Source organism: Cyrtonyx montezumae, unplaced genomic scaffold (assembly GCF_038088225.1).
Source record: "Cyrtonyx montezumae isolate F1298 unplaced genomic scaffold, pur_monq_1.0 scaffold_29, whole genome shotgun sequence".
Classification (NCBI taxonomy): Eukaryota; Metazoa; Chordata; class Aves; order Galliformes; family Odontophoridae; genus Cyrtonyx; species Cyrtonyx montezumae.
Window position 1 is genome coordinate 9,007,694 of NW_027072033.1, and position 12,279 is coordinate 9,019,972.

The window sequence follows — 12,279 nt, forward strand, 5'->3', positions numbered from 1 at the left end:
TCATTCAGAAATTCAGGAACATTATTTTTTATCTAATACATGTTTATATGCATATGTGTACATCGGTAGGTTCATCACATCAGTAATGCTTGACTGTTAAGTCTCAAAACCCAGAAAAGTTTGAGAATTGGTATTTGGCCTGATCTAGTCTGAAGTAGAATGGCTTGGAAAAGTAAAACGGGTACCTTCCCCTTGAGAACATCCTAGGATTAAAAAAATGAAAAAGGATTAGCTGAAATCAGGCAAATTTTAAGAGCTTTTCATGCTTTTCCTTTTGATTAGCCATTTCTCTATCTACCATGTCCCTTGTCTGAGAGGTTTGCAAACGGCTCCTGTCAGGGATTGTACATCCCATTTTTTCCTGTTTGTTCTTGCTTTGTTTTTCTATTGGGCTCTGATTTTGATGTGAATGGCTGATGTACCACAGTTTTAATTTTTTTTTGTAATGTAGCACTACTTACTGATAATGCATTCCTAAAAATAATATGCCTTCTGCCTTTAATTACCTTTTGGTTCCAATATGCCATTCTTGTAGTTTACTGTAAAGAGTCTAGCAGCAGCAACAGTGAAAAATAGCAAAGATGACCCAGAAGATCTAAGTTTGATACAAATACCAGGATTTCTCATATATGTGTGAATTTATGCATGTGCAAATAGGGTAATGTCTACTTCTAAAAATTTTTCAGTTCTATCTGCTTTTTGACTATTATAGGGGGTGGTCTTAATTCATTTTTCTAGAAACTAATATCACATTTCATTTTTTTTTAGTCAAAATACTATAGTTCACTTGACTGATCTATAAAAAAACAACTATCTATCCAAAACAAATTATGGTAATATTACAGAATTGGTTGGAATTGAACAAAAATCTCCCCACTCTATTGACATCTTTCGTAAGATTTGCTCACACTTCATTTCTGAAACAAAGGAATACCTCAGATGCTGGAAACTTACTGTATAATTAAGACAATAGGGACATTATTAACATGATGCTAATATTATTTTGACTTCGATAATTTCACAGTCACATATTCTCTTTGAACACAAATCTATTAGTAGTGTCATATTTTGACTTGCAGCCAATTCTGTTCCATTTCCAGAATCTGAAAAGGCTAATAATTTTAGATTGGGATATAAAGAATAATACCAAGGCTAACAACCTTGTCTGTGAAACAACATCATCAACAATATCCAAATTCTGTACTTTTAATTAAAGGAGAACAAATTGGGTATTTGCTGTGGAAATTAAGGGATTGTTTAAACATTTAAGTACACAGTTTAAAGGTTGAATATCCCATGTTGTTTAACAGTAGCCAAAAAGTGAATTTGTTCTTTTTCTTTTTCACATTATTACATATTATTTGGTCAGGACAAAAGAGAAGCAATCATCATCACTAACAGCTTTTTGCACCACTCAGCGGAGAGATCTTTCTGTCAACTGTTGGTTTTATTCTGTCTCCCCTCAACAGTTGGAGATATTACCTCCCTTCCACCCACTGTCTAGAGGGTACTCTATATACTGTCTTAAATAAACAATTTGAAATAAGACATGAATTCTGAGGTGTAAAAACTGAGCAGTGGTTTCAGATGTCCTTTAGTTTCACTAGAAAAAAAAATATCAGATCCAAATTTGATCCCCCTTTTATCTTCTTCAAACAACAGACAAAGCAAAGTACATCCCATTCACATGAATCATTATGACAGATTCTGTATCTGACTCCTGTTTCTCTCCACCCTCATACATAAGTACTAATTAGAAATTCAGCTGTTGCTTCCTCTTTATCTCCTACTGAGTGCATCTTTTCTTTCCAGCTTTCTTAACAAAATCTTGTGATAGCACTTACATCATATTATATTCTTTGATTCCCATACACATAGTTTATTCTCCTTCACTTACTACAAATGGCTGCTCTTAAATTCTATTCTCTTGCTCATTGTTTCGATCCCATTATCACTTGCTGAATCCCTTCAGAAGTTTCCAGTATACTATCACATCAAACTTAAGATTTTTATTATTCTTTTCAAAACCTATTCTTATTCCAAATTATTCTCTCTTTCAAAATTCATCCTGACTCTTATGCTTCATTTATTCTACCAATGTTCTGAGGATTCCAGATAAAAGCAAAATATATGTGTACATACATATAGCTTCTGACATAAAGTTCCCTAAACACAATCTGTGAGTATCCTATACTGTTGTCATTGAAGTAACTACTCCTACAGTGATGCAAACTTGTCTAGCAAGCCATCTAGATGTGTAAACAAACAGTGTACTTGTATTTAATTTCTCTTCCCTCCTGCTTATTTTGTTATCCTTTGATGATGAATTCATAGCAAAAGAACTTTTTGCTGAGAAAAGACAATGTAATTGGTAATGTTTCAAGGCAGTGGCTTGAGCAGTTCAATTTGAGCCTTTACATTCTCACCATACTCATGAGGGCAGGCTCAAATGATGTTGAGAACAGAAAACTTTAGCATATTGACCCACCTTGCTGACATATGAGCAATTATGGAGTTTAATGGTCCATATAAGCCCAGATTATACAGCACACTTTTAAATTAAATCAGAATTTTAGAAGGATTTATGTGTTTTTTGACTTACTAGAGGCTGTAGTTTTATCAAGTTTTCTTTGATCTTGGAATTATTGTTGAAATGTTGAGCAAAAGAATTATTTGATCTCAATGTGACTGTACCTCTAAAATAATATTAACTCCATTACAGCACTACCATGGTTATTAATAATGTTATCTTTCCAGTAATAGTGCATTTAAGCTTCATTTAAAATTATGCCTTAGGAGTTCAAGGCAAAGCCAACAAGGATCACATTAAGCCTCCTGTTTCAATGTGTGAGAAGTGTCATTTAAATTTTTCAAGCCAAGTCTTGGCATTAGCTAGGGGGAACTTGGCTTTGCTCAAAGGAACAGCCTTCTGTCAACGTCAAGAATGATCCTAAAGAGTAAAAACAGTGAACACAGAAGGCTGCACTGAACTTCTAAGTTAGAAACAAACAGTGAGCAAAGATCAACATTTATCTGAGCTTTCTATTTATTTCCTCTGTTGCAGACATATTAATATGTATGACATGACTTCATGTTGCTATGTACTCTAGCAACGGAACAGAATAGTAACAGAGAAAAAAAAAGAAGGAAATCCAAGTATATTTTAAATTGAACTCATGTCTCTGCAGAGAAATTAAAGTATCTATTTTTTTGGTATAAATCTTGGAAATATCAGCTGTGTAAGTCACATGCGGGGTCTATATTAACCATTCAAAAGTTTTTGTCAATTCCATATGAAATATTCCCTCATTGTCTGTATCTGAAGTTTAAAGTACAATTTAGGTGACACTGTTACAGCCTTGACAGGAGAAAAGCGGAACATTTGAAATGTCAGTAAATTTTAAACAGGAAGAAATACAATCTTGTACATTAATCTAAACATGGATGTTTGTGAAAACTACTGAATGAAAGAATAAAGCCTTTCCTTTCTCCAGAGGGCACTGGGAGCACAGCATAAACTGTCTGAACATCCTCACACAGCCTCACCAATGCTCATTTGAATGACTACTTCAGCTAAGAAAGCAAATACACAGTCTACTCCATGCTTGTACTAGTGCTATATGATGCAAGTTTTTGTGCAGTTTTGTGGTATGGAAATGCAACTACCAGACTTATTTCCAATGTATCTTCTTGTAAAAGAAACACCACTTCTGAAGATAAGTTTCTTCTGGCTGTAGTTTAAAAATTAATGGCTATACCACCTTGTGTTTCTGAAGTACCTGAGATGTTCCAAAAAAATCAAATATTTGTAAATAACTTATAAAGAAAATTGAGTAAGCAGTAATGTGATAGTGACAATTCGTACCCCACAGTCACCACAGTCATAAAATGAGAGCTCACAAGGAGAATTCTATGAAACACTCATTACCCATACAGTTCTTGCAGCTAATTCTTGGAAGGCTGGCTAGTCATACATTACTGGCTTTAGTCCTTGTTTCCAGCTGTTACATCATATTAAAAACAACTAAAAATACATTAAATACTTCTCCATGCGAGCAAGTTTAAAAGCTTCTGCAGTAATGTTATACAGTGAAAGCAGAAGAGATGATTGCAGAGTTATGAACAGAAGCAATGTAAATAAATAAATAAATAGCAATCTCTCTGCTAAAGCATGGCCTCTGGTAGGGCAAAAAAAAAAAAAAAAAAAACACTCTGACAAGACTTCCATTTTTTTTGGTCAGAATTTCATTGTGTTTTGAATATTTTAAACTGCCCCAGATGTTCAGAGTCCCAGTTCAGTAACACATTCATTCAATCAAAGATCTAACCAGTATCTTCTGATATAGTTTGGCCTGTGCTTATGTATTTCATTTAAATCAAAATCTCTATGCCAAAGAATTAACTAACATTTACATCAGGTATTTAGAAAAATTCAGTAATACATGCTTTCTAGTAATTAAATGGTGTACTTGGAAATAGACTATGCTAAACATGGCTCCTTATGAGGCTAAAGGGTATAACTTCTTGGAATCATGGACAAATAAAATGTGCAAACAATAAAATGTATTGGAAATGACCTTAAGTGGAGCATAAGAATTATAATTTATTACAGTTGGATCACATCTAAATGGCAAACAATACCTTGCCCTGGTTAGGAAAAAACACGGTGGGGTAGTTGGGAGACAGGACTCAGTAGGATGACCTAAGCAAATTACTCTAATGTTTAGTAATGGAAATTAAGTTATTTTCCCAGAACCATTTTGTTAAGCAACCCTTGGTACAAATTCCACGTTACAATGAAAAATGCATGACAAGATTAGGACATACAACTACCAACATTAGGCCTCTGTCAGCCTGTAATAGAAGTGGCAAAGAAGCACATTAATGTATCTCACCAGTGGCTACATACTGCCAGTTGATAGCCTGTATGCTGCTATCCAGGTACATTAATGAACTTCTTGCAGAGAGCCAAACACAATATTCAACGTGTTTGCTACATTGTCTAAGTAAGGTATTAAGCAAGAGGCAAGAAAGAAAGTAAGTCTAACAAAAAATGAAGAGTACAGGCAAGACAACTGCTACTTTGCATAATCAAGTGTTATCAGAATTTTCAAATAGTTCTGGAAAATAAATAAACCTAAAAGCATATTTGCAAATATGAACACTTAATTTATTCCATACTTTTCAGGTCCCTGACTTTTTTGCCTGTCTTCTAAAAACAGTTTATTTATATCACACTTGCACAATATTGAATGTTCAACACATTCACATTCCTGATCTTTTCTTTTACATTTTGGTCACAGTGTGACTTCCTGTTTTAAATTATTTTTGGTAGCCTTATTTTTTACACAACTTGGAGGGTCCCAGACCTCTAATAAAAGCCACACATCATACAGAGGACTCAGCTTGCATATATTATAATATGGGACAGCAGAATCAAGGATGTCTCACCTTAGACCAGTCTCCCATTCTCCAGACATAGCACTTGGAATAGTCCTCACAGTCCTCTGCTTCTTTAGGTCTTGTTGACAAAACACATTTCTTGCGGGGATTGGTGCATCTCACAGTCCGATGACGTACTCCCTTACCACACTTTACAGAGCACTGTTGGAAAAATATGTTTTTCAGGTTTCTACAAAAGCCTTCTGCCAGAGACTTCTGCCAAGCTGTTATAAGTACTTTAGGACTCCAATGATTTCCTGACTTTAATCCTTGCACAGATACTATTTCTAAACTAGAACTAACAAATGAACAAAAATCCTTGTATGGGGCAGAATGATCACTTTTAGACATACGCAAAAATATATAATTTGATGAAAAATATTTGCTTAACAAAAACTAAGCCTTAAAAACTGTATTTGGATAAGGGAACATTTAGAGAAGAAGCAATGAAATAAACATTACAGTAAAATATAATGCAATCTTTGTTTGAATAATTTAAAGAAATATAATGAAAAAAACCCCACTAAATAAAGTTCATAAGACATGAAGCAATTGCAAATAAACTCCACTTTTATAAGAAGAAAAAGTTAAAATAGAAAAGCACATACTCTAAGCAAGAATCCAGACTGAATTTGAAAATTCAAATTCACGGCATATACAGCATGTGAAAACTCTCCTCAACTTCCATGGAAGGTCTTAATGTATGCTTTTTTTTTCTGCTATTCCCACTTACACTGCCAAAAATTATGCCATTTCCTTCTTAAAACATTATCACTGCTTTTGATCATCCCACTGCTTGCAGATCTAAATCTGAAACTCTCCTTTGCCAAGCCAATCATAACTGCAGGAAGCAGTAATGGCTAGCGTCCAGTTCAATGGTGATAGTAGGAATGTCCATGGGAAACACCTCACTCTTCAAAATACATTTACTGATTTCAGCAGAAATGTGCTTATTTATTTGTTGTCTCTCAAGTGAAACAAATCAACTAAACCACATGGGTTTCTTTCTCAGACCACTCTAAGTAGGCACGACTCATCCCACCATCAACTTTCACATTATAAACCTATGTATCAAACTAGTATCTGCTGCTATTTACTCCTTTTATCTCTATCTCAGCATTTCCTTTTTCTTTTTGAAAATATTCCCTGTGCTGCTGAGCAGAGAAACCCAAACAAAGCTCTGTACCCACAATCAGAAGCTGCTATTCTTATTTTGAGCCTGAAGCGACTCATAGCACAGCTCAGAATTACTGTATTCTTCCAGTGGAGGGAGAAGCTTTAAATAACCCCTTCAGCTTTTCCAGATGGCAGTGATAACAACTCCCTTCTTCCTCCACAGTCAATTACTTTAAGAATTAGTATAACTTAGAAGAAGATCAAATGAACATACAGCCTGCACTATTGCTTCAGGGTAAGTGGATCCAAAATTATCTTATTTACAAGCCCTTTGACTCAGTGCTTGTGCTGCTCTTGGAAGATGGAAGGGAAGGGAATGTCCTTTTTTTGCAAGCAGCTTCCCTCCCGGCCTCTCTGAAGTAAAATGGAAGCAACAATCAGATCAACATCCCTTGGTACAAAAGTACCACACAAGACGCTCACAGCCTGAACCCACATTTAACGGGTAACAGTCTTAATTCCACTTACCCCTAGTTACCCATTACTACAGTCAGGATATATTTGATTATATGTGCTTGAAAATAGGCCAAAAGAAACTGTTCCAGGACATTAACTAGGTAAAATGTAGTAGTTCTATACAGCTTGTTTTCCTAGTCCTGGTCCTTTTGCTAAATCTTTGCATAAGGACTCTGAAACACATTTTGCTAGTGAAAGAACCCCTACAATTTCAGAAAATACCAATGCATAAATAATCACTGTGTCTGCTTATATAATAAATGCAGCACCTCAGACCAGACTCCGGCCTCCCACACAGTCATGCAGTCCTGGCCTTCACAGCGCTGTGCAGACGCAGGCTTTGGCCCAAGGCAGTCTCTCTCCCTTGCTCTGATCAGGGTCCCATTTCTGAGCTGCTGTGTGCAGGCTATTTGTCTGTTTTGTGTCCCTTTTCCACATGTCCTTGAACATGGAGTCCATTCAGTCATCATCCATCTAGAAAGAAATACAGGCAATACAATAAGAAGTCAGGATGGAAAAAGTCCCATTATATCACTTATTCTCTTGCTTGCCATTACATTCTTAGTCATGATTCACTTGTGAATGTTATCTTTCCTTTTAATTTAACATTTTGCATTAACTAGAGCAATTACTAATCTAAAATGTTTTAAAATTAAATACTATTCTGTGTTTCTATTAATAAGTTAATGTCTACATCATCAGTTTCCATGTTTTCAGAGTACTCTCTTGTCATTACAAATCTAATTAGAAAAGCTCCAAAATAGTGTTACATGTTTCAAATATGAGTGACTACTTACCGGCCTTGCATTTTCTATCTCTATGACTACCTACATGTAAAATCTACGCCCCAGATGTAAGCCCATCATTTTTTTGGAAAAGACTCAATTTCAGAACAGAATCACTTCGGTTTGTTGTTCTGGAGGAAGCAGAGGAGCTCAGAGTTTTTCATGTTCTTCAGAATCAGGCTTAAATCAAGTTCTTGGCTTAAATCACAGCAACAAGTAAGGCTGATGATGCAGCTTGGCAGAGCCCATACACCTGGAAAGTAATCATTCTAGAAGATAATTTTCCCCTAATGTTCTACAGCTCCAGACTCTGGCCATACATCCCTAAAAATCAGAAGTTCTGCCATTAATGCAGTACAAAAGTTTATCCCAGGAGGTTAGACTTGCAAGGGAGATCATTAGGAAACTGAAGTTTATCAAATCTGTTCCAACCTTCTGTCACAGACATTTATTGTAAGAAAACTAAATATTTAACTGAGATTTTTCTATTAGTAGTCCAACGTCTCAATTTACAATTCGCAGACTGTCTAAATAAAGTAACAGAATTTAAGGTACTTGTTCAAATGCCATTAATAAACAACCAGTCCTGCAAGCATGTGCTTTAAGTACATTTCTGTTGAAAGCTAATAACATTAATTTTGTAAGAATTGTTAATAGTATATTAAAAGCTGAACCAGGATATCTTTCTACCTGTCACAGCATAGTATTTCCACACAGCAATTAATTACAGCTAAAATTTTTCATTCAATAAGCTGAAAAAGGTAAAGAAGATTAAAAATACATCCTTGACAATGACTCAGAAGGATGTCACACTATTTCATTTCAATCAATTCAGTGTGCAGTGTAATTAATAAAATAAAATTATAACCTGGTTAAGCATGCATATAAGTAAATAGAAATCTACTGTTTAATTGTCTGTAGAAACACAAATGTCAGTAGTTCAGTCTTACTTAAAATGTATTACAAGTTGCATTTATTGATCTTAGTATTTCATGCTTTACAAGAAAGCTATGTCAGCTGGTTCATTTTACATACTTTCTTTAATAATACTTGCATTACATTTGCTTTGCATTATTTTCTTTGAAAATTTCATCTGCCTCTCCTCCAGAAAGCATCTGGAGATCTGTCCCCAGTGCTAACTCACATTGCTGCCAGTTAACTACCTAAGAGCTCTTCTCCCCCTCCTGTAAGGTGACACACATGTGACCTAGGTCTGCACAGGAGCTGGGATCTTCCTCGATCATGAATCTTAGCTGTCATTCTGGCAAACAATGGCAAACCCTGCAGTGGGTTGTCATGTCAGCCAGTCCAGCCATTGTCAGGGACAAGTTGCCAACTTGGCTGCAGGGACATCTGCCTCCTGGAGAGAAATTCAGAGAAAAAAGCTCCTTCTGCTTCTTTCACCATCCAGCCATCTCAGTACAGTTCTCTATACAGATCCTCAGACAAAAGGACGAGAGGAGAGGCAGAAGAGAAGGGTAGGCTCTCTATACTTCAAGTTAAACCAATGAAGAAAATCTAATTAACAGATAGTTATTCATTTGTTTACTACTTAGTGTATCCAGAACTTCTGAGTGTTTTTAAAGGAGTGTAGCTCTGACTCAACAAAAATCTAACATATTATAATCTAACAAATTATATACATATAATCTAACAAATATCTAACATATAAATATAAGCATGTGATTAAATTAATCTTTACAGAAACAACAATTACATTTTGATTTAACTGTAGATATCAGCCAGTGAGAACTGCTACCAAGGAAAGGAATAAGCCACTTTACTGAATTATAACGGATTTAGACATGACAGAAGGAAGGGCTCTCCTTCATTTAAACTTAAGAGATACATTATGAATTTTTCCAGTGTCCTCCATATTTCAGGCTATAACCTTTTGGAAATGCAGCTTTACTGTATATTGATTGCCAGAGGCAGTAAATGCTCCTGAGATTTTTACGTTTAGATATCAGTCCGATATAACCAAATCACTATTACCTGGTCTGGCATGGCTGCTCATTGCACTTTCGGATCTGTGGTTCAGGTTTTGTTAAATATTTGCACTTCTTGTTGTCCACAAGACTGATATTCTTGTTCATAATCTTTGTGCAAGAGACTGTTGTTTTTCTTTCACCTATTAAAAGATAAAGCAGGTATACAGAGAAAACGGGAATATGCAACTTTGCTAAAAAGGAATGCAAAAGCTATCTTTACATCAGATGCAGCCATTTTATGTTCAGTTTGGCAAAAAGAAGTGAAAAATGCAGACAGCAGTGAGGCTAAGGGAGATATTGAACTTTATAGGAAACAATGTATTTTCTTAATCCAGTATTTTCATACCAGTGTCATTAGAATATTGCTCCTTTATTCCTGCAACAAGTCATATTCCAAACCCCACATCTTATTGCCATAGTTGTTTCTCTCTCAGCCACAAAGACCCCAATGTTGCAAACAGTTTATGGAAAAATCACATAGAAAGAAGACGTTTTCTTGTTAAGTCAAAGGAAGGGAAAAACAAATCCTGCCTCTCTATGTTTCTTATCAGTTCTGCTGGGTTTATTAGCATTTTGGCAGGTGCAGCCAGCACTCAGGTAAAGAGAATCAATCACTCTTGCAGCCTTCAGAAATGAGATTGCATTAAAGAAAAAAGGCCATACAACTGATCTGATCTGTAGTGTATCCATTTAGGGAGCTGTTTACTTCTGGTGGAGACCTAATGCATGTTCTGTTACATAAATATCGCTTTGACAGATGGGCTGACGCTCAGTTCTCTTGAAGAGGAACAGGTAGAAAATAAGAATTGAACACAATAATTACTACAAGCAGTAGCTTGTAATCAGACTACAGTATAGTTTTTAGAAAATTAGCAAGCCCTGAATTAAAGTCTTCAGTTAGCAGAAAATAACTTCATAACCACTTCCTGTTTCTGTCTGGTAGTTTATTGACAAACAGGGTGTGTGCAGAAGCAGGGCAGACCCAAGAATGCAGAATTTAATAGTGGTTAGAAATGTGCCAGCAGATCAAGAAGCAAAGTTGTAAGTAATCATTATCTGTGTGACCATAACTGACATTTTACAGTGTTTCTGTAATGAGAGCACATGGAACTAATCTATCACATACAGTGTTCGAAATGTTTGAAATTTTTTTCTGCATTTACATATACATCTGTGCATTCATATTCTCTCCCACATAAAGAATGCTTTTCTGCAACACAGGAAGTTGCAGACTAGTGACATGTGTAAATATGCACAAAACCACATGGCTTCATCAGTACTTTCATCCCGACAGACATTTTCAACATTTAAGGAAAACTGCTGATAACTGTTATATTCCTTAATCAGATTCATCAAAATATTGATGATAAAAAATCAAGCACAAAAATGCACATGGGGTGCAAGCTGCATAATTTAATTTCATTTTTACCTCATATTAAATGGAAGATATCAAAGAAGAAATTAAGTGAGAAAAAAAATTCATATGCATTTCAGAATATTTGCAGTAAAAAAACCTTTCATGGAACTTTGCATTAACTCCACTATTTCAAACAAAAATGATGTCCAATTACAACAGAGAAAAGTATGATAAAAATAAACATTACATTAAAACACTTAAATATTTATTTAAGTATTCATGTAAAAAAAATCACCAGCATAGTGCAATTTAAGACTTTTCCAAATGATCGCTAACTCTAGCAATCTTTGAAGCAATAATGAGAGATTGTGGTAGCATTCCAATTATTCTAAAAATACTTCAGGAAACTGTAAAAAGTATGAATATTCCAAGTGAATATGAGTGCACTATGGAGAAAGAGAGGATGATACTAGTACCACGTACAAAATGCCTTCAGGAAAGACGCTTTCTTACCAAACCACAAAAGGCATGTTTATGGAAACTAAAGTAATCTGTCGTGCCACCAGGACTGTCTGCAGAATCAAAGTAGCTAGAACACTGTGTTCTTTGAGTTGCTGTTATAAGAAGGTAAAGTGTTTCCAGGCTTTATTATTGAATTACAAGGTGCATAGCAATTTTCACAGCTGCTGATCAGAACAACCATGATCATCAAAGTTATAAGCATGAAAGATAGGTATTAATAATTCATATGTTAATCACAGTGTAAGTCTGAACCATTAATTACACATCATATTAACAGATCTCTCCGGGTTGCCTTCTTTAAAAACTCTCCCATGCTTTCTAATAACCAGCTTCTAAACAGTTACTGATTGAAAAGGATTTTGTTACAGTAATATCGTTCATAATCCAATGTTTTCATACTGGCATTTTGTTCTTCCAAATTCACATTTTTTACAGTTTATAAACATAAACATAGGAAAAATATTGCATAAGCATACTAATATCTGCTGTTGCTATATTTGTTCCATATGTTTCTGGATAATTCTCAACTCATGTAACATATTTGATCCTA

At 35.1% G+C, this 12,279-nt stretch overlaps 1 protein-coding gene across 1 annotated transcript in view; it reads right to left on the bottom strand.

Annotated features, from left to right (window-relative positions):
* ADAMTS19 (ADAM metallopeptidase with thrombospondin type 1 motif 19) overlaps positions 1 to 12,279 on the bottom strand; it is a 154,696-nt gene that overhangs the window by 18,144 nt on the left and 124,273 nt on the right. Inside the window, exons 19-21 of the mRNA XM_065740556.1 lie at positions 9,855 to 9,990; positions 7,344 to 7,548; positions 5,452 to 5,604 (exon numbers count right to left, since the gene is read on the bottom strand). Coding sequence (XP_065596628.1) covers positions 5,452 to 5,604; positions 7,344 to 7,548; positions 9,855 to 9,990 — 494 coding nt within the window. The remainder of the gene's footprint in view (positions 1 to 5,451; positions 5,605 to 7,343; positions 7,549 to 9,854; positions 9,991 to 12,279) is intronic.